The sequence below is a fragment of the Rana temporaria genome, chromosome 8 (assembly GCF_905171775.1).
Source record: "Rana temporaria chromosome 8, aRanTem1.1, whole genome shotgun sequence".
Lineage (NCBI taxonomy): Eukaryota > Metazoa > Chordata > Amphibia > Anura > Ranidae > Rana > Rana temporaria.
This window is the reverse complement of record NC_053496.1, coordinates 13836719-13859920: the sequence shown is the minus strand read 5'-3', so window position 1 is coordinate 13859920 and position 23202 is coordinate 13836719. Positions and strand designations below refer to the sequence as shown.

At 45.6% G+C, this 23202-nt stretch overlaps 1 protein-coding gene across 2 annotated transcripts in view; it reads right to left on the bottom strand.

Annotated features, from left to right (window-relative positions):
* LOC120946689 (alpha-2-macroglobulin-like protein 1) overlaps window positions 1–23202 on the bottom strand; it is a 192339-nt gene that overhangs the window by 58172 nt on the left and 110965 nt on the right. For both annotated transcript variants that reach the window (XM_040361317.1, XM_040361318.1), the window contains exons 24-29: window positions 23082–23165; window positions 17447–17623; window positions 13188–13269; window positions 8250–8406; window positions 6929–7003; window positions 1731–1893 (exon numbers count right to left, since the gene is read on the bottom strand). In XM_040361317.1, the coding sequence (XP_040217251.1) occupies window positions 1731–1893; window positions 6929–7003; window positions 8250–8406; window positions 13188–13269; window positions 17447–17623; window positions 23082–23165 (738 nt within the window). The remainder of the gene's footprint in view (window positions 1–1730; window positions 1894–6928; window positions 7004–8249; window positions 8407–13187; window positions 13270–17446; window positions 17624–23081; window positions 23166–23202) is intronic.

The window sequence follows — 23202 nt, the reverse complement described above, 5'->3', positions numbered from 1 at the left end:
ACAAACAGCCGAACTTCGGCGAGAACCCCCAACCCCTCCCTCCCCCCACCCCATGCACCCCAAAAACCTGAGGAGCATTTAGTCCCAAAAAGTCCCCCCCAAAAAACACAGGAGCCTAGAACGAAGGCTGGGGGCGTGTATCCAGTGTCAGAGCTCTTCCGCAGCTATAGGGCAGAAGAGAATAGGCAGTCACCAGTCTCTATCCTCCGGCCCCGGAGTGATACAGTATAATTTCAAGCTTTCTCCATTTCTCCCGCCAAGCGGGGGCACGTTCTTAAGTTGTTACAAACAGGTGCTGGTGGGCTCAACGGGCAGCCCTCATCGTACCTTTACCGTTCCATTCCGGAGACTATGTGAGGGGCACCGTGCCTCAGCCCGGATAATACACAGGGGTCAGACCCAGTCCACCCAAAAAACCCCAAAGAGTAACACTCACCCCCAGTCCGGGGCGCCATCAAGCACCAGCGCGGGCAGCATAACAGGGCAAAGAGGCACCCATCACAGGGAGTGTCAGTTCAGCAGTAGGGCCCTCAGTCACACGGTTCCATCAGATAGAAGGAGCGTAGGCTTCTCCGGTAGGGCATCAGGACAGGGATCGCACCACCAGCACAACAAAGGGAACAGGAACAGCGCAAGGCAGCCATCGGATCATCGATCAGGGTAAGGTATCCACCCACGCAGATGCATCCCTTGGCGAGGTAAAGAAGCGTACCGTCTCCCCATCCACGACCCGCAGCTTAGCTGGGAACAGAACACTGTATTTCAAGCCTTTTCGGCGGAGAGCGGCCTTCACTGCATCGAAAGAACGGCGCTGTCGTTGGGTCTCCATGGTATAATCCGGGAAAAGAAGCAGCTTCACATTTCGGTACGCCAGGTCCCCAGCGGCCCGGGAGGCACGGAGCAGTTCATCCCTGTCTCTAAAGTTCAGCAGCCGGAGGATAAATGTGCGGGGGGGCGACCCCTCAGGCCCGGGCCTAGGAGGGACCCGGTGAGCCCGCTCCACCGCAAAGTAGGAAGAGAGCCGGGCCGCAGGCACCAGGGAACGAAGGAGCTCCTCGGCAAAGGGGGCCAGGGCACGGCCTTCAGCACCCTCCGGTAGGCCCACGATCCGGATATTGTTGCGGCGGCTTCTATTTTCGGCATCCTCCGCGCGGTATTCAAGCGCCTTGACCCTCGTCTGCAGGGCCCTAATGGAAGCGTCGTGATCCGTCACCGTGTCCTCCACTTCCCCCACGCGCCTCTCGGCCTCAGTCACCCTCGACCTAATTTTGTCGAAGTCTTGCCGGATCAGACTGACATCCAGCTGAACCTCCTCAATTTTGTTCGTTAGGGCCGCCTGGCACGTCGTGATCGCCGCCATCACTTCAGGAATGCCAGGAGCTGTCGAGGCATCTCCCTCCTCGTGGTCCGTTTGCGACGCCATGTTGCAGAGGCGCGCGGGAGGCGGCGGGGAGACAGCAGCCGGCGCAGGATCCTCCGGGATGTAGGTAGGGAACTTCAGCTTTTTAGGCTTCTTGCGGGACCCGAACGCCTTGTGCGACATCCACAGCACCACGGAGCCTCAAGGCAGGCTCAGGCAGGAGATAAAGGATAAGATCCGGATCGCACTCCAGGAGAGCTCAGGGAACACGTCTGCTCAGTCCGCCATCTTGGCCACGCCCCCGAACCTCCACTTTAAGTTCAGGAGAAAGATGGAAGCTCCATGGTAGAAATACTTTGTCAGTACTCACCTCCTCTCACAGCCTTTTCATACAGTTTGTCGAATACTATTTTCCTGGACTCCATTTCTCCGCACAAAGTAAAGGTGTAGGCAAGAAGAGCCAAGGTGTACATACTGGTCACATTCACAGCTTCCTTCTGCAGACAGGACACCGCGTCCCTGATCAGTGGGTCCTGGATCAGAAAACAATTTTAATATGTTATTTTTTTTAAATGAATGGCCAGCTTGGTTTAGTTCATTTACTGACATTTATTAAGAATAATCCAGGACTTTTTTTCTCAGAAAAATAGGTGCAGAAACTCAACTTCGACCCTCCAAAACCCCCCTCCCCTCCACCACACACATCCTCCAAACCATCCATCCAACCTCTATGAAATGGTGTGGTAAAATTTCACTTACAGTGGAAGGGTCTTAAAGGTGCATTAACCACGTACCGCAAACCGCTGTAGCTGTAGGTTGGTGCTTTGACGTAGAATACCGGGGTTATGGTAGCAGATAGTTGCCATTCCCTGGTGTTTTCTGAAACGGTGGGCGATCCTTTTGCGATGGATTCACCACAAGATCACTTTTATCGGCGGCGGGAGGGTGCCGGTAGCAGCAGAGACACTCCGATCCTTTCCCCTCAGAGACTGTGAGTCGAGGGAATGATAGCGCCCACTTGACTCAATGATGTTGGATGACGAAAGACGTCCAACGTCACTTCCCACAAACGGCTTAAAGGGGAAATAAAATCATTGAAAAAGTGGCGGACACCACTTTTATCTTAACCAGTTTACAACTGGAGGCCATCTTTTAACGGCCTCGGCTTTGTGCGGCTTTGTGCTGTGATATCTGAATGATGGTTGCAGCTACAGGCATCATTCAGATATCACCGTCTTCAGCCGCCGATTTTGTTTACTATAAGAATGATCAAAGCAGCAGTTCCGCCGCTTGATCGTTCTTATAGGCGGCGGGAGGGGACTTCCCCCCCCTCTCGCCGCCATCCGGTGCTTCCCCGGGCTCTCCCGTGCCATCGGTGGCCCAGAGAGCGAATCGGCCAGCGCTGTCTGGGAAGCATAGAGATGACTGGTGAATTGTGGTGAATCTTGTGATGAATCTTTCGCAAAGAGGATTCACCAGATGGTCACCAGTCATCTCTATGACCGTCGGAGGCCCGGGCGCGACGTTATGACGTCACGCCCAGTATCCGCAAGTAAACAAGGCCTCAATTGCGTCTGTCGGCATGTGATCGGTGAATTTTTTTCACCGATTTCATGCTTGTAAGCCTGGAGGAGAGATGTGGGGTCTTATTGACCACACATCTCTCCATAAAGAGGACCTGTCACAGTGATTCCTATTATAAGGGATGTTTACATTCCTTGTAATAGGAATAAAAGTGATCAAATTTTTTTTTTAAAGTGTAAAAATAAAAAAATGAAGTAAAATAAAAAAAAAATGAAAAAATGAAAAAGATTTAAAATGCCCCTGTCCCCGGTAGCTCTTGCGCAGAAGCGAACACGCATGCAAGTCCCGCCCACATATGTAAACGCCGCTCAAACCCCACATGTGAGGTATCGTCGCGTGCGTTAGAGCATGTGCAACAGTTCTAGCACTAGATCTCCTCTAACGCGAAAATAGTAACATGTAAAAAAAATTAAAGCGTCGCCTATGAAGATTTTAAAGTACCGAAGTTTGGCGCCATTCCATGAGTGTGTGCAATTTTAAAGTGTGACATGTTAGGTATCTATTTACCTCGGCGTAACATCATCTTTCACATTATACAAAACAATTGGGCTAACTTTACTGTTTTGTTATTTTTTAATTCATGAAACTGTTTTTTCTTCCCTAAAAAAAGGCCTTTGATAAATTATTGCGCAAATACCGTGCGAGAAAAAAAGTTGCAATGACCGCCATTTTAATCCCTTGGGTGTCTGCTAAAAAAAATATAATGTTTGGGGTTTCTGATTAATTTTCTAGCAAACAAATTGTGATTTTTACATGAAGGAGAGTGCCAAAGGAAGTGCCAAAAAAGGCCCGGTTGTCAAGTGGTTAAAGAGGATCGCCCGCCATTTCAGAAAACACCAGGGCTATGGCAGCTCTCTCTACAGTGGTTTGTGATAAGTGGTTAATGCACCTATAAGACCCTTCCACTGTAAGTGAAATTTGACCACACCACTTGGTAGAGGTTGGATGAATGGTTTGGAGGGTGTGTGTGGTGGAGGGGAGGGGGTTTTGGAGGATCGTAGTTGAGTTCCTGCACTTATTTTTTTACTGCATTTAAAGTGATTGTAAGGCCGCGTACAGACGAGCAAACATGTACGATGAAACCGGTCCGCCGGACCGTTTTCACCGTACATGTCTGCCCGGAGATTTCTGTATGATGGCTGTACTCACCATCATACAGAAATCCGCGCGTAAACAATACGCGGGGCGTGGCCGCGCCGTCGCGGCGACGTGGGCGGCCCTGCCAGTTCAATGCTTCCACGCATGCGTCAAAGTCATTAGACGCATGCGAGGGATGGCGGGCGCTCGGACATGTACGGTAGGTCTGTACAGACGACCGAACATGTCCGAGCGGACAGGATTCCAGCGGGCTGTTTCTAAACAAGTTTGGAAATATTTGCCCACAGGAAAAAGGCCCGGCGGGCAAATGAACGCTGGAATCCTGTCCGCTTGGGCCTACACACGACCGAACATGTCTGCTGAAACTGGTCCGCGGACCAGTTTCAGCAGACATGTTCGGTCGTGTGTACGGGGCCTAAGGCTTTGTTTTTTATTTTATTTTTAAATAACAAACATATCATACTTGCCTCCACTGTGCAGTTCATTTTGCACAGAGTGGCCCCGATCCTCGACATTTGGGGTCTCCCGGCGGCGCTGGTAGCTCCTCCCTGCATCGTATAACCCCCTAGGAGAAGCGCTTTCCCAGGAGGGTTACCTTGCGGGCGTGCTCCTGAGTCCAGCATTTGCATCCATAGACGCAGAATGCTGGACTCAGCCCCGCCCCCCGCATCATTGGATTTGATTGACAGCAGAGGGAGCCAATGGCTGCACTGCTATTAATCTATCCACTCAAAAGCCGAGACAACGGGCAGAGGGGAAGAGCACGTCTCCGGTGTGGGAAATACGGGGCTCAGGTAAAAGGCTGGAGGGGCAGGTCAGTGACAGAAGTTTTTTTAACTTAATGCATAGGATGCATTAAGGTGAAAAAACATGAGGGTTTATAACCACTTTAAGTGTAAATGTGAGATCTGAGGTCTTTTTGACCTTAGATCTTACATTAAAGAGGTCCCTTGTAATAGAAAAAAAGCATGACAGGACCTCTTAAATATGAGATCTGGAGTCAAAAAGACCACAGCTCTCGGTCCTGTCAGTGGGGGAAATGCTGATCCTCTGTTCATACAATGTATGAACAGAAGATCAGTTATTTCCCCTAGTGAGTCCACCCACCCCCCCCCCCCCCCACAGTAAGAACACACCCAGGGACATACTTAACCCCTTCCCTGCCCCCTAGTGTTAACCCCTTCACTGCCAGTGGCATTTTTATAGTAATCAATGCATTTTTATAGCACTGATCGCTATAAAAATGCCAATAGTCCCAAAAATGTGTCAAAAGTGTCCGAAGTGTCCGCCATAATGTCGCAGTACCGAAAAAAAATCGCTGATCGCCGCCATTACTAGTAAAAAAAAAATATTTATAAAAATGCCATAAAAATACCCCCTATTTTGTAAACGCTATAACTTTTGCGCAAACCAATCAATAAACGCTTATTGCGATTTTTTTTACGATAAATATGTAGAAGAATACGTATCGGCCTAAACTGAGGAAAAAATTTTTTTTTTTTTTATATATTTTTGGGGGATATTTATTACAGCAAAAAGTAAAAAATATAATTTTTTTTCAAAATTGCCGCTCTATTTTTGTTTATAGCACAAAAACTTAAAACCGCAGAGGTGATCAAATACCACCAAAAGAAAGCTCTATTTGTGGGGAAAAAAGGACGCCAATTTTGTTTGGGAGCCACGTCGCACGACCGTCAGTTAAAGCGACGCAGTGCCGAAGCGCAAAAAGGGGCCTGGTCCTTTACCTGCATTTTGGTCCGGGTCTTAAGTGGTTAAGAGCTGTTGGCGGAAGTGACGTTTTGATGTCGCTTCCGCCCTGCAATGGTATGGAGACGGGTGGGGACCATCTTCCCCTCACTCATCTCCATACCACAGAGGAGAGCGGACCCGATCCACACCGGAGCGCGGCAGAAGTGGAGGGGCCCCTCTCCCGCCGCCGATAAAATTGATCTTGCGCCACAGAGACCACTTTTATCTGAAAGCGGACCACCCACTGAAGAAGAGGATACCAGGGTTATTGTAGCTAGCTGCTGCCATAATAAGGATATCCCTCTTCAAACAGCCGACGTATAACGACGGCGGGCAGTCCATAAGTGGTTAAATTCTGCGTATGTCTTCACACTGGTCCATTTCCTTTCTATAGTGGTGTTAAAAATCTTGCTTGCTGCATTGAAAACACGGCAAGAACGCATCAATAACGCACCCCGTTACGTTTTTGATGGGGTTTTTGAGTCACACGACCTATAAAAAAATACACTATAAGCACAGTAAAATCGCTGTAAAATCGCAGCAAAAAACGTGTGTGCTTTTTCCGTGCCATTATCAGCACCTTTTTCTTTACCGGCAAAATGGCGAAAACACTATTTTTGGCCGATATGTTTTGGCTGACGAAATTTTGGTGCATCTCTAATATAAAGTCATGTGAGTCCTGCATCCCCCCTCTCTTCCAAAATTGTAAATATTGTTTGATAGCGTTTTCTTATTTTGCTTCCATAAGTATAAGGTTGCTTTCACACTGCCCCAATGTGGTTTGGCTGCAGCGTGGGTGCGGTGCTGTGTAACCATGGTTTTCAAGCAGGTTACCTCCAGACTTCTATTATGTCCTTTTTTTTGGAATATGTTCTTAAAGCGATCCTAAAGACCTGCATGCAGCTTCTTTGGTATGTTTTCAGAAAATGCACCAAAAATTCAGGATATGATAGAAGTCTTTGGGAAAGCACGGGTACACTGCGCCGCACCTGTGCTGTAGCCAAACCTCATTGGGGCAGTGTGGAAGCACCTTGGGACCGCACGCATATTATGGTAGATATGACTATAAGATGATGTTTATGTCTCTATGTTTTAATATGATATCAACCATAATATTCCCATGATGCAATCTCTTACCTCTACAGATACACCAGACTCCATCAATGAGATTGCTACATAGGCTGATAGAGAGATGTCATCTTCCACTCCTCCCTGGAACATAGAGATTACAACATTGATATTCACAATATAAACAAATCTGAAAATTCATTAGGGCTCATGTACACTACAGCTTCTAAACTTACGTTTAGGAGCATTTGGCGGAGTGGCGGTGCGTGTGTAGAGGGCGCCGGAGCGCCGCCCCCTCTGGCTCCCACACACGCCACTGATACAATACATAGATTCATGCATTGCATTAATCTATGTATTGCCGCCGAATATTCAGATGGCCGGCCCCCTGGCGAGTGCCGGCCATCTGAATAACGGCAGCTGGTTGGCTGTGGAAGTGCCTATCAGAGCCAGCGGCTCTCAGGCTGTAAACGGCTTCCAGATGCTTATCCTCGGGATGCACGGGGGGTGCGTTCCTTGCATAAGAGTGACAGGCGTCTCAGCCAATCAGGTTACCGGTAACCTGATTGGCTGAAGCCTCATCGAGGGCGGGAGAAGACATCACCATTGGGTGCCAGACGGGGGAGGGCGGCCCTGCGTCTGCTATGGATGGGATGCTGCTGCCTAGCGTGCAGATCTGCTTCGACAGTATGAAAAAATCCCCTGACGGAGCTGCGGTGGCTCAACGCGATTGGCACTGAGCTGACAAGCCATTCACCTCTGCAGCTAGGGGTTCGGATCCCGGTCCCGGCTGCATGTGAATTGAGTTTGGTGGTCTCAGCCCGGCTCCCGGTGGGTGTGCAATGCGAGGTAAGCCTGCGCTTAGTACGCCCACCCCCCTCCCACAAAAACCACCACACTTACACGCACTCGAAATTGGGTTACCATGCACGCACTTTGACCACGCGGTCTCTAAAAAGAGAGGCGAAGGACTAACGGGGCTGGTTGAGCGGGCTAGATCCTCTCACTTCCTTATAGGGAGTCCCTCTGCTCCGTTGGGCTTCAAAGCGGAGCAGGTAGGGCGGGCTCTGTGGGAGGACCCCCTCACGCACCCGCCATTGCCACCCGGGGCATGGAGAAAGGTGGCAGATTGCCTCTGGGGGAGGCCTGCCTACTCCCAACTCCTGCAGTCCGGCTCCTCTCTCGAGTACACGCACAAAATACACAAAAAAAAAAAAATCCCGCTACTTCCAGGTAAGAGAACACAAGTGAGATGCCACCTGTCTCCTCTCAATATAACCCATGGGGCCCGAGTGGGCAATCAGTGAGGAAAGTAAACAACTGATAGGATTCTATTGCATACGACATATTGCTATTTACTTCCATGTATTTCTAACAAACTTTACTGTACCTTTAAGCCAGTATGAAAGAGTTTCCCCACATTTCTGAAGCACCCACTTTCCTTACGGTGCTCTCGTAGCCAGCTGAACGATTCATTCAAGTGTCCTTCATCTATGAAGATGTATCGGCGAGCATTGCTGAAAGATTTCACTACGAAAGCCGTCAGCCTGCATAAAAGGTTGAATGATAAATAATGAAATAGAGATAATGTTCTGAATTGTGTCTGTTGTTATAAACTGTGGCTATATAGGGATTTGGGATAAAGAATGTCTTATGATACAATTAAATTTTATTGCATACAGTATTTGGTAATCAGTTCTGCTGATAAAACAGATGAATAAATACAAGACAGTACAGCTTTACATTGGGGTTGGTTTACTGAAGTGGAAGAGTACGAATTCTAGTTCAGTTGGGCATGGTAGCCAATCAGGTTCTAACTTCAGCATGTTCTATTAGGCTCCATTCACACCTAGGCGTATTTACGCCCGACGCTCGATACGCTGGAGGGGAGAAATACCATTGCCCTCTATGGAGATGGTTCACATCTCCACGCCGAACGCCGAACGCCTGAAGCTCAAAACAAGTCCCGTACCCTTTTTTTCAGGCGGCTTTGGCGTTCGACATAGGAGATGTGGACCTGGGGGTTAAAATCGCGGCGTTTTGTCGCCACAAATCGCGGTACAAAACGCGGCAATTTGTCGCCGCAATTCGCGGGACAAAACGCCGCGATTAGGTGTGAATGTAGCTTTGAGGAAAAATAAAAACCTGGAAGCTGATTGGTGGTTTCTATGCAGAGCTGGACCAGATTTTGCACCCCCCAATTTTAGTAAATCAACCCCATTGCATCAATAGAGGATTGTTCAAGGTTGGAGGGCTTTCATACTTATTATATAATCCGTGCTGCTGATTTCCTGCATCCCTTCAGCAGCCACTTCCAGTCTACATGCATGTACTCCATGCAAAGGATGGCTGCCAGCAGTGGTGGCTGTTGCTCCACTCTCCTCCTCGTTGTGACGTCACTTGTTGTTAGACGCCAGTCGGGCCATGCCTAGCAACCAGTTGTTTTGGCAGTGAGCCAGGCAGCGTCTGGGGGAGGGGGGAATGAAACCGTCTCAGGCCTCGTACACACGACCGAGTTTCTCGGCAAAAACCAGCAAGAAGCTTGCTGGGAGATATTTTTTTGCCGAGGAAACCGGTCGTGTGTACATTTTCGTCGAGGAAACTGTCGAGAAACTTGACGAGCCAAAAAGAGAGCAAGTTCTCTATTTTCTTTGACGGGAATGGAGAAAATTGTCTTGTCGAGTTTCTCGACAGCCTAACAAGGAACTCGACGAGGAAAACGATGTGTTTCGCCCGTCTAGTTCCTCGGTCGTGTGTACGAGGCTTCAGACAGAACTAGCACAGCCGCAGGCAGTGAGGGACAGCAGCAATGCGGCAGCAATTTTTAGGGGGCATCAGATCTGCCAAGGGGGCAATTCTGGGACACTGTATTGTCCCGGAACGAAGGTGCCTGGGACCAGGGACAAAGATGTCAATTACGGGATAATCCCGGGCAATCCGGGACACGTGGGCACCCTAATCGCATCACAGGATCCAGGGAAAGTTACTTACCTAGTCCCCAGGATCCTGCGATGTCTCCCCGCTGTGATCTGCGAGTCACCGTGTCTCCCTCGATTCACAGTGCCGAGCTCTGTTCCCTGCGAGCGGTGCGACGCACAGGGGGCGGAGATCGGCGACAAATTCAAAAAGTGAAAAACACAGTATAGATACAGTATACTGTAATCTTACAGATTACAGTACTGTATCAAATAAATACACATCCCCTTTGTCCCTAGTGGTCTGTCCAGTGCCCTGCACGTAGTTTTGTATTATAAAGACTGTTCTTTCTGCCTGGAAACTGGAGATTGTCCATAGCAACCAAAAAGTGTCCCTTTACATCAGGGGTCTCAAACTCAAATTACCTGAGGGCCACAAGACAAGTTTTCATATGCCATGGGGGGCCGCATGCAAACTTTCAAACTTCAAAAACAACAGTACTGGTGTCAGCGGACACATTATTAACCCCCAGCACTGGTGTCAGCGAGCGCATTATTACCACCAGCACTGGTGTAAGTCAGGGTTTGACAAATTTGCTTGGAATCTAGGAGCCAGCTAAAATAGTTAGGAGCCAGAAAACGCACCCCGTCCCGACGAGCTTGCTCGCAGAAGCGAACACATACGTGAGCAGCGCCCGCATATGTAAACGGTGTTCAAACCACACATGTGAGGTATCGCCGCGATTGGTAGAGTGAGAGCAATAATTCTAGCTCCTCTGTAACTTAAAACATGCAACCTGTAGATTTTTTTAAACGTCGCCTATGAAGATTTTAAAAGGGTAAAAAAGTTTGTCGGCATTCCACAAGCGGACACAATTTTGAAGCGTGACATGTTGGGTATGAATTTACTCGGCGTAACATTATCTTTCATAATATTAAAAAAAATGGGGATAACTTTACTGTTGTCTTATTTTTTTATTAAAAAAAGAGTAATTTTTTCCCAAAAAAGTGCGCTTGTAAGACCGCTGCGCAAATACGGCGTAGCAGAAAGTATTGCAACGATCGCTATTTTATTCTCTAGGGTGTTAGGATAAAAAATATATATAATGTTTGGGGGTTTTCTTTAGAGGGAAGAATATGGCAGTGAAAATAGTGTAAAATGACATTAGAATTGCTGTTTAACTTGTAATGCTTAACTTGTAATACCAACGGCCACCACCAGATGGCGCCAGCTCACATCTGGTGGTAATAACTTGTAATACCAACGGCTCACCACCAGATGGCTCCAGCTCAAAAAAAAAAAAAAAAATTTTTTTTTTTTTTTTTTTTTTTTTTTTTTTTGCTCCCCTCACTTCCACCCTGCCTGAGGGCCATTTATAACTGGTCCGCGGGCCGCAAATGGCCCGCGGGCCGGTACTTTGAGACCACTGCTTTACATCAAAAGTGCATTTAGAAAGAAAGAAAGAAAAGCTAGAAAACAGAGGTAATAAATTAGAATCACTTGCAGAATTGAGCGATAGCAATTTGCGGGGGAATTCATCAACAAACAATAAAGCCCTGTACACACGATCGGATATCTGATGGAATCTAATCCGATGAAGCTGACTTTCATCAGTCTTGCCTACACACCATCAGTCAAAAATCTGACCGTGTCCAAACGCGGTGACGTAAAACACTACGACGTGCTGAGACAAATGAAGTTCAATGCTTCCAAGCATGCGTCGACTTGATTCTGAGCATGCGTGGATTTTTGACCGATGGACTTCCACACGAACGATCGTTTTTTTCTATCGTTTTTTTAATCATAGGATAAATTTAAAACATGTTCTTTTTTTTTTTTTAACAGTTGGAAAACAAACTGATGGGGCCCACACACGATCGGTTTGACCGATGAAAACAGTCCATCAGTCTGTTTTCATCGGACAAACTGATCGTGTGTACACGGCTTAAAAGTAATGACAGCGACAATTCTGCAACTGAGCAAATTTCAGTGTTTTTGATTTGATTACATTATAGAATAACTTTTATTATTATTATACTATTAATTGTTATAATTATTAATTATATTATAATTTATCATATTGTGTTTCAAATTTTATCATACCCGGGATGTCTACTAGACTCTTGTTTGGTCAGATTTAAGTGAGTTATTCCTAAGAATTACAGGCCCAAAATATAAAACGCCAAATTTGCATGCAAAATAATGGTACTGCTTTCAGCACCTAAAATCTGACATAATCATACCGCCAGGGAGGTTAACCGCTTAAGGACCACCTCCTGCACATTTACGTCGGCAGAATGGCACGGCGGGGCACATGCACATACAGGTACGTCCTCTGCTAGTGCCCAGCCGTCGGTCGTGGGCATGCGGACCCGATCGCCGCAGGAGTCCTGCGATCGGTCCCCGGAGCTGAAGAACGGGGAGAGCTGTGTGTAAACACAGCTTCCCCGTTCTTCACGTTGGCGCCGTCATCGATCGTGTGATCCCTTTTATAGGGGGACACAATCAATGAAGTCACACCTACAGCCACACCCCCCCTACAGTTAGAAACACATATTAGGTCATACATAACCCCATCAGCGCCCCCTGTCGTTAACTCCCAAACTGCAATTGTCATTTTCACAGTAATCAGTGCATTTTTATAGCACTTTTTGCTGTGAAAATGACAATGGTCCCAAAAATGTGTCAAAATTGTCCGAAGTGTCCGCCATAATGTCGCAGTCACGAAAAAAATCGCTGATCGCCGCCATTGGTACTAAAAAAAATAAAAATGCAATATAACTATGCCCTATTTTGTAAACGCTAGAAATTTTGCGCAAACCAACCGATAAACGCTTATTGAGATTCTTTTTACCAAAAATAGGTAGAAGAATACGTATCGGCCTAAACTGAGGAATTTTTTTTTTTATATATTTTTTTGGGGATATTTATTATAGCAAAAAGTTTAAAATATTGCATTTTTTTCAAAATTGTCGCTCTATTTTTGTTTATAGCGCAAAAAATAAAAACCGCAGAGGTGATCAAATACCACCAAAAGAAAGCTCTATTTGTGGGAAAAAAAGGACGCCAATTTTGTTTGGGAGCCACGTCGCACAACCGCACAATTGTCAGTTAAAGCGACGCAGTGCCGAATCGCAAAACCTGGTCGGGTCCTTTAGCTGCCTAAAGGTCCGAGTCTTAAGTGCTTAATGGCAAAAAAAAAGGCCTCCATGGCTTTGAAGTTCATATACTTTCATACTTCTAGTTATTGCAACCAGTTCTCTTCCACCACTTACATTTGTTCAAGTAAAGTTATTTTTTACTTTTCATATTTTTCACGTTGTTTGTTTGGAGTTCACATTCAGAAATCCTTAATGATTTGATCCATAATACCACATATTATAAATAATGCATAAAAAAGACATTAACTCACCATGTGTTGCCCAATGGATCGTTACTTCCAAATGCACTGTATGACCCGTCATTACGTTTGAATGTCAGCTCTCTCTGATATCCTATAAAAAAATAAAGTACGTTTTCATTAACTATTATAATAAAAGACACAATAAAAAGCAAACAACAAACAAAATTAATCATTCTCTGGTATATTTTTTTATAGTTGCAAGCCTTAAAGGGGTTGTAAACCCTCATGTTTTTTCACCTTAATGCATCCTGACCCCCCCCCCCCCCCCATTTTACTTACCTGAGCCCCTTCATTCACTGTCTAATTGGGCAACTAAGTGTCAGATGAGGTTTAATGTTAATAAATGTAAAGTTATGCACTTGGGGGCTAAGAATATGCATCATACATACTAGGGGGAGTACAACTGGGGGGATCCGTAGTGGAGAAGGATCTGGGAGTTTTGGTAGATCATAAGCTCAATAATAACGAGAGAGAGAGAGAGAGAGAGAGAGAGAGAGAGAGAGAGAGAGAGAGAGAGAGAGAGAGAGAGAGAGAGAGAGAGAGAGAGAGAGAGAGAGAGAGAGAGCGAGAGAGAGAGAGAGAGAGAGAGAGAGAGAGAGAGAGAGAGAGAGAGAGAGAGAGAGAGAGAGAGAGAGAGAGAGAGAGAGAGAGAGAGAGAGAGAGAGAGAGAGAGAGAGAGAGAGAGAGAGAGAGAGAGAGAGAGAGAATATTCCCCCTCCCCCTGTACAAATCATTAGTAAGACCTCATCTGGAATATGCAGTTCAGTTTTGGGCACCAGTTCTCAAAAAGGATATCGGGGAATTGGAGAAAGTGCAGAGAAGGGCAACCAAACTGATAAGAGGAATGGAGGAGCTCAGCTATGAGGAAAGATTAGAGGAACTGAATTTATTCTCTCTTGAGAAGAGGAGAATAAGGGGGGGGGATATGATCAACATGTATCAATTTATAAGGGGTCCATATAGTGAACTTGGTGTTGTTATTAATTTTATGGTCAACACTGAGGACAAGTGGGCACTCTTTACATCTAGAGGAAAAGAGATTTCACCTCCAAATACGGAAAGGTTTCTTCACAGTAATACACACGATCGGAAATTCAGACAAGAAAAACTTGGATTTTTTTTTCCCGACTGAATTTTGGCTCAAACTTGTGTTGCATACACACAGTCACACAAAATTCCGACCGTCAAGAACGCAGTGACGTACAACACTACAACGAGCCGATAAAAATGAAGTTCAATGATTCCGAGCATGCGTCGGATTTCGAGCATGTGTGTTTTATGCACGTCAGAATTGCATACAGACGATCGGAATTTCCGACAAAAGAAATTTTCCCGTCTGAAAAATTTAGAACCAGATCTCAAATTTTTGCTGTTGGAAATTCCGACAGAGAAAGTCCAATGGCCTACACACAGTCGGAATTTTCGACCAAAATTTCACATCAAACTTTCCCAATCGAGCTGTGAAAATGTGGAACAGACTCCCTGCAGAGGTGGTTCTGGCCAGCTCAGTAGATTGCTTTAACCACTTAAGACCCGGACATTTAGGCAGCTAAAGGACCTGGCCAGTTTTTGCGATTCGGCACTGCGTCGCTTTAACTGACAATTGCGCGGTCGTGCGACGTGGCTCCCAAACAAAATTGGCGTCCTTTTTTTCCCACAAATAGAGCTTTCTTTTGGTGGTATTTGATCACCTCTGTGGTTTTTATTTTTTGCGCTATAAACAATATAATAAATATCCCCCAAAAATATATATAAAAAAAGTTTTTTTCCTCAGTTTAGGCCGATACGTATTCTTCTACATATTTTCGGTAAAAAAAATCGCAATAAGCGTTTATCGGTTGGTTTGTGCAAAATTTATAGCATTTACAAAATAGGGGATAGTTTTATTGGATTTTTTTTTTTTTTACTACTAATGGCGGCGATCAGCGATTTTTTTTTTATGGCAATAACTTGCATATAAAAAAAAATAAAAAAACGTGCCGCTTTCAAAAATAAATTAAATCAATAAATTGAATTAAATTAATTAAAAAAGGGATAAACACAAATAGCAAAATAGAAAGGTTGGCGCAGCTTTAACCTTTCTAATAACTTGCATATAAGCCTTTAAAATGAACACTTGATTTTTCATGTTCGTGCCCCATAGACTTTAACGGTGTTCGAACAAATTTTTTGCCTGTTTGCAAGTTCTGGTGCGAACCGACCCGGGGGTGTTCAGCTCATCCTTAGTGCGGAGTCACATTACTGAACAGACCTTCTCTTATCTGTATTATCAGTACTTTTCCTAATACTTACCTGAGACCCATCGCGATCCAGCGATGTGCATGAGAGCCATTGGTTGAGACAGCAGGGGGAGCCATTCCTATGAATCATAGCCAGTGAACCAATGAGGAGAGAGGGGGGATGGACATGCAGAGCAGCGTCTGCTTTCTCTGGGGGAACTCGGTAGCTGGAAGAGGCCAGGAGCACCAGCAGGGGATCTGAGAAGAGGAAAATCGGGGCTGCTCTGTGCAAAACCACTGCAAAGAGCAGATGAGTGTGACATGTTTGTTATTTTTTTTTTTAAATGCCTTTAATTTCACTTGAGGTGAAAAGATATGGGGCCAGATTCACAAAGAGATACGACGTTGTATCTACAGATACACCATCGTATCTCTGACTTACACTGGTCCTATCTATGCGCCTGATTCATAGAATCAGTTACGCATAGATAGGGCTAAGATCTGACAGTGTTACACTGTGTTACACTGTCGGATCTTTTTTTCAATTTAAAAATGGCGCCGGGGGCGTTCCCGCTGATTTACGATAAATAATATGTAAATCAGCGAGATACGCAAATTCACGAACGTACGCGGACCCGTCGCAGTGTTCTTACGTTGTTTCCGTATCGGTTTTCCGTCGTATACTTACCCCTTCTTTTATCAGGCGCAGCCAATGTTAAGTATAGCCGGCGTTCCCGCGTCGAATTTGAATTTTCCTACGTCGTTTGCGTACGCTGATTCACGAACACGCGCGTCGCAAGTCCCGCTCACGTCGCAACCACTGACGTCCTAGTGACGTCAGTGGGAGCAATGCACGCCGGGAAATTCCCCGGACGGCGCCTGCGCATTTAAATCGGCGCGGGAACGCGCCTGATTTAAATAGTACACTCCCCTAGCCGCGGAATTTGAATTCCGCTGGGGGATTTAGGATCCGCCGTCGCAAGTTTGGAGGTAAGTTGTTTGTGAATTAGCCACTTGCCTCCTAAACTTGCGGGAGCGGATCTTAATTCACGTAGATCGAGCGGATCTATAGATCCGCTGCGCTACGTGAATCTGGCCCCTGATATATTGGGCCAGATTCACAGAAGAGATACGACGGCGTATCTCCTGATACTCCGTCGTATCTCTGTGTTCCGGCCGTCCTAACTATGCAGCTGATTAATAGAATCAGTTACGCATAGATAGCCCTAAGATCCGACAGGTGTAATTGACTTACACTGTCGGATCTTAAGGATGCAATTCTAGGCCGGCCGCTAGGTGGCGAGGCCATTGCGGTCGGCGTAGAATATGCAAATGACTAGTTACGGCGATCCACGAAGATCCGCGTGTTCGTCGCAATCCCGTATGTCGTCGCTCGTCGGTTTTACCCGTCGCAAAGTTACACCTGCTTTAACATGGCTTATCTTTAGATCAGCCATGTTAAAGTATGGCTGTCGTTCCCGCGTCGAATTTCGATTTTTTTTTCTTTGCGTAAGACGTCCGGGAATACGAAACGCCGTAACGCACGTCGCATTTAAAAAAAAACGTCGGGGCGCCGTAATTTCGCGCAATGCACGTCGGGAAATTTGAACACGGAGCATGCGCAGAACGTTCGGCGCGGTAACGCGCCTAATTTAAATGGTGCCCGCCACATTTGAATTAGGCGGGCTTGCGCCGAGTGGAATTGCGTTACACCGCCGCAAGTTTACAGGTAAGAGCTTTGTGAATCAGGCATATACGCTGTAAGCCGCAGCGTAACGTAGTTCTCTCTGAATCTGGCCCATTGTTCTTACATTGTAATATGTGAACAAGGTAAATATATGGAGGGGCCTATTACTGGGACCCTATTTGGTCTTAATCCAGTACCGAGTTTATACATTCTAATTCATGAGGATATCATTCTGGAAAAAAAGGCAGTCATCAGGACTAGCGGGCATCAGCAGATATTCTACACATTATTGTTAATCTCCATGCAAAGGTTAAAATGACAATTTTGAATAGATATTTTATCATTCGTAATGAATAGCTCACCACTATTGAGAAATCTGATGGCTTTGCTCTCGATCTCATCGGTCAGCTGATGAGTCTTCTCCAGATAATGCAGAATAAAGATGTTGGGGGCAAAGCGCATCATATTCTGCTCTCCACACCCATTTGGCATGGCCAGGAGCCGGTCCAGGTTTTCCAGGGCTGAGCCCATCAGATCTCCTATTAAAAGGGACAAATCAAAGAAACATAGAAAAGTGTCCGGCAGAAAAAAGTAGTCCATCAAGTCTGTTAATTTTTCTTTATTTGTTTGTATATTTATTTATTTTTGTTTGTTTTTTCGTTAACTTTTTTCTAAGGTTATTCCAAGGATCAACTACACTTTCTGTAAAAAAAATACTTTCTAAGGTATTAGGTTTGAACTTCCCCCAGTTAATTTGAGGTCATGTCCCCGTGTTCTGTTTCGGTTTCATATTGAAAAAACTGCCCTTCTGAACCTTATTCACCACCTTGATGTATTTAAAGGTTTCAATACTTTCCCTTCTTTCCTCCAGACCAGGGGTCTCCAAACTGTGGCCCGAGGGCCACTGATATGAGGCACTATTCTTCCCACTGACTCCAACAAGGGGGCACTTTCTCTTCCACTGATACCAATGTCTATTTGGGGCGCTGCTAATGTATTGGGCTTGTCCTTGACTTGGACATATTACCTGTCAATGCTGAGTGTCAGGTCACCTGTGGCCAGGTGACAAGTGCACCCCGTTGAGGTCACGGATGCACCACAGGGTAGTGAAACCTATGGCCGACTGCTGCGATCAGAGAGGAAGCATGAGCCCAAGATCTCCCAGGGTGCGGAGTCTAAGACCCAGCTTTGCGTTCACCAGAGCCTCTGGTGGTGAGGATGGCCTTCGCCGCAGCTGGATCCAGGTAGCGACCCCTGGGGTCCCCAAGGTCACGCTCCGCAGGGAGAGAGGGGGAAGCAGCAACCAGGACAAGCAATAGTGATGGGTAAGCCGAGGTCATGGCAACAGGCAGACAAGGGTAACCGAGGGACAGGCAAAAGGTCAGGGTCACAGGCAAACAGGAGAAGTCAGGGACAATCGTAGCACACTGCAGACAGGAACTAAAGCTAACAACACGGTTGAACAGCAAAGCAGACTAGCAGTGCAGTGGTTAATATAGGCTTCCTGGGATGGCCTGGGGTGGAGCCATAGTGGAAGGAAGGTGATAAAAGACAGCTAGAAAGAGGGTCAGGCCTCTAATGAACACATGAGACAGGTAAGCTGCCAGACTTTATTGCATATCCATGACACTGAGAAGCTCTACTGCGTCATCATTTTGGGCTTTCCTAATAAATAACTCCAGCGTTATCCACACTATAAGCCACATTTAAACTAATACAGCGCCCCTGCCTTTTCTCTTAAACTCCAGTCTTTTTAGCCACTCTGTGGACTCTTTGTATTCGACTTTATCCCTTATGGGGTCTGCGCTTCCTGATTGATCCCTGTGGGGACAGTGGAGCTATTTATTGAGCTGGTCATGTCATAATGCCCTGATGAAGCCAAGGGTTTGGCGAAACTAGTCAGGAGGACCATTTGTCTGTATTTATGACGTTTTGCTCCCATGTTCATAATGTACTGTTCATGTGTTTGAATAGACTTTTAACCTTTTTTTGTAATTTAAAAAAATAATTAATTTTTTGTATTCAATTGTATTCAGAATTTGGTTTCTCTCTGTGGCACTGTGATAATCCCACCACTCTCTACCCTTTTTCCTAATGATGAGATACAATTACTCTTACTAATAGGGGCACTACTCCTTATCCTACTGATCGCAAACTATTAGGCCCCATACACACAAGAGGATTTATCCGCGAATACGGTCCAGCGGACCGTTTCCGCGGATAAATCCTCTCGAGGATTTCAGCGGATTTCTCTGCGATGGAGTGTACTCACCATCGCATTGAAATCCGCGCCGAAATCCTCTGGCGATGACGTGTCGCGCCGTCGCCACGATTATGACGCGGCGACGTGCGCGACGCTGTCATATAAGGAATTCCACGCATGCGTCGAATCATTACGACGCATGCGGGGGATCCCTTCGGACGGATGGATCCGGTGAGTCTATACAGACCAGCGGATCCATCCGTTGGGATGGATTCCAGCAGATAGATTTGTTTAGCATGTCAGCGAATATTTGATCTGCTGGAATCCATCCCAGGGGATAAATATCCGCGGAAACAGATCCGCTGGAGTGTACACACCATAGGATCTATCCGCTGAAACCCATTCGCTGGGATTTTTCAGCGGATGGATTCTATCGTGTGTATGGGGCCTTAGACATGTGCATTCGTTTTCGTCCGAATGCATTTTCGTCCGAATTTCAGGTATTTTCGTTATCGTTTTAACAAACGATAACAAAAGCACAGAAGACGAAAAATGAATGATCCGACATAAACAAATGCTTTATTTTCGTTTTCGTTGCGGTCGAATGTGCCTAACCTTAACTCTATTAGTCCAATATTATTCTACATAAAGAGAAAAGATTCGACATTATAGAGACATGAAGAAGAGTCGACATAGAGAGAAAAGATTTGACATAGAGAGACATGAAGAATCGACATAGAGAGACATGAAGATTCGACATAGAGAGACATGAAGATTCGACATAGAGAGAAATGAAGATTCGACATAGAGAGACATGAAGATTCGACATAGAGAGACATGAAGATTCGACATAGAGAGACATGAAGATTCGACATAGAGAGACATGAAGATTCGACATAGAGAGACATGGAGATTCGACATAGAGAGACATGAAGATTCGACATAGAGAGACATGAAGATTCGACATAGAGAGACATGAAGATTCGACATAGAGAGACATGAAGATTCGACATAGAGAGACATGGAGATTCGACATAGAGAGACATGAAGATTCGACATAGAGAGACATGAAGATTCGACATAGAGAGACATGAAGATTCGACAAAGAGAGACATGGAGATTCGACATAGAGAGACATGAAGAGTCGAAATTATTATTATTATTATTATTTTTTTAAAGATTCTGTCGAATCTTCTTTTTTTTTTTTCTTAGAACATTCGACAGACACCATAAGCCTTCAATGACAGATTCGACCTTAATTTGGATTTTCCGACGAATGCATTTTTTTTACGAAAAACGAAACAAATGAAAACGAATTTTAGGAGTAACTAATTAATTTATTTTTCGGACGAAAAACAAAATTACGAAACAAAATATTTCAGTGTGCACATGTCTACAAACTATGAGGCCATATTTATTCTCACCAATACTGGGCCCGGGGCTTTTTCTGCCCCCGCTGGCCACAATCCGGCCCTCCTAAAGGCTGAAGAACAATAAACTGGCCCTTTGTTTGAAAAGTTTGGAGACCCCTGCTCCAGACTGTATATAGTAAGTTCCTGAGGTTGCTTGCCCAAACTTTTCACCATTTTTGTTACCCGTCTCAGGACTCGTTCTATTTTATCAATCAAGGAGGATCTTTCAAATATCAAGAAATGTCAGAGTCTTCTTATGTATTTAATGGCTTCCAGGAGGCATTTTATTATTGCTTTACACATAGTAGGACCCAGAGAGGAGTTAAGCTGCCTAAATTACTATCAAATAAATTCCATATTTACTGTTCTAGGAGATTATGGAGATAATAATCCTCTTCCAAGACTCTTCTGGATGTGACTGCTTACTTTGTTGAAAAGCTGTGATACAATCTACTGAACAGTTTTATGTGGGCTAATGATAGGAGTTAAAATGTTCTGTATGGAATACTAGTGTGCCAAGTACAAGAAGAACTAAGGGACACATCTTATTTTCAGCAATGTCTAAGTATTGGAAGGCTTAAAAGCCTCACAACTGTTAACATCACTGGTGTACTATCAATGTATAAAAAGCTCTAAAGGCCACAACGTATTACTAGTGTACAATCTATTATTAGGTTGAACTAAAGGCAACATCTTAATGCTAGGGTACTATCTATGTATCGAAAGATCTGATGGGCACTTCCAATTACCCGTGTACTATCAATGAATAGAAAGATTTGAAGCCCACATCTTATTACTATCTAAAAATACTGAAGTCTTCTTTTGTATTTAGTGGTGGAAGAACTATGGGCCAGATTCACGTAGGGCAGCGGCAGCGTAACGTATCGTAGATACGTTACACTGCCGCAATTTTTCATCGCAAGTGCCTGATTCACCAAGCACTTGCGATGAAAACCTACGCCGGCGGCCTCCGGCGCAAGGTGGGCCAATTTAAATGGGCGTGTGCCATTTAAATTAGGCGCGCTCCCGCGCTGGACCTACCGCGCATGCTCCGTTTCCGAACTCCCGCCGTGCATTGCGCACCGTGACGTCATTTTTTCGAACGGCGACGCTCGTAGCGTAATTCCGTATTCCCGGACAGCTTACGCAAACAACGTTATTTTTTAAATTTCGACGCGGGAACGACGGCCATACTTTATACAGCAATACGATTGCTGTGTAAAGTTAAGGCACCAAAAAAAACTACTAACTTTGCGACGGGCAACTAGACTAGCGGCGACGTAGCGAACGCGAAAAACCGTCGGGAATCGCCGTAACTCCTAATTTGCATACCCGACGCTGGTTTACGACGCGAACTCCCCCCAGCGGCGGCCGACAGGTGTAAAACAATTACACCTGTCGGATCTTATGGCTATCTATGCGTAACTGATTCTATGAATCAGTCGCATAGATAGAAACAGGGATACGCCGTCGTATCTCCACTGTGAATCTGGCCCTATGCATCTATGAATAGGAAAAACTAAATGCCACATCCTAACAGTGGCTGCCCGTGCATTGTGGGCGCACGGCGTCGCCCCCTAACAACGCCGCCGGCCTCCCTATCCTATAGCAGTGTTTTTTAAAGTACATCATTTGAGCCAGAGGCTCTAAGGCCTCGTACACACGATAGGTTAAACAGAGGACAACGGTCTGATGGACCGTTTTCATCGGTCAAAACCAAAGTATGTGGGCCCCATAGGTTATTTAATCATCGGTTAAAGAAAAGCCAACTTGCTTTAAATTTAACCGATGGATTCCTAACTGATGGGAAAAAAAAACTATCGTTAGTAGGCACAACCATCGGTTAAAAATCCACGCATGCTCAGAATCAAGTTGACACATGCTTGGAAGCATTGAACTTTGTTTTTTTCAGCATGTCGTTGTGTTTTACGTCACCGCGTTCTGACACAATCATTTTTTTTAACCGATGGTGTGTAGACGCGACGGACCATCAGTCAGCTTCATCGGTTAACCGATGAAAACGGTCCATCGGTCCCTTCTCATCGGATGGATTGATCGTGTGTTCGCGGCATAATAGGCTTCAAAAAAGGACAGGCTTGGGGCGCAGAGTACTGTGTCCTGATCCCACCCAGTTGTGTGACAATAGCAAATAAATGTTCGACATTTTCACACTAAATCTTCTCCTCGCCAATCAGGAAGTAGGTGTGAGGCCTGCTTCCCGATTGGCCAAAACGTCAGGCGATCCTATTGGCCGCCTGACGTGGAGCCAGGAAGGAAGCCACTGGAGCAAGAGAGGAAGCCCACAACCCTGGAACCGCTGCCTGGATCCTGCAGGATAGGTTTAGGGTTTACATTCACTTCAAGTGATTACATACAACTTACCCCGAACGGTTACATCGGCTCTTTCAGAATCTTTAAGAGTATTCACTGGAATTTGCAGAAAGATGTTCTCTGTCTTTGGGTTTCCTGATGTAAACACACTGATGTTAGATTCACATAAAGG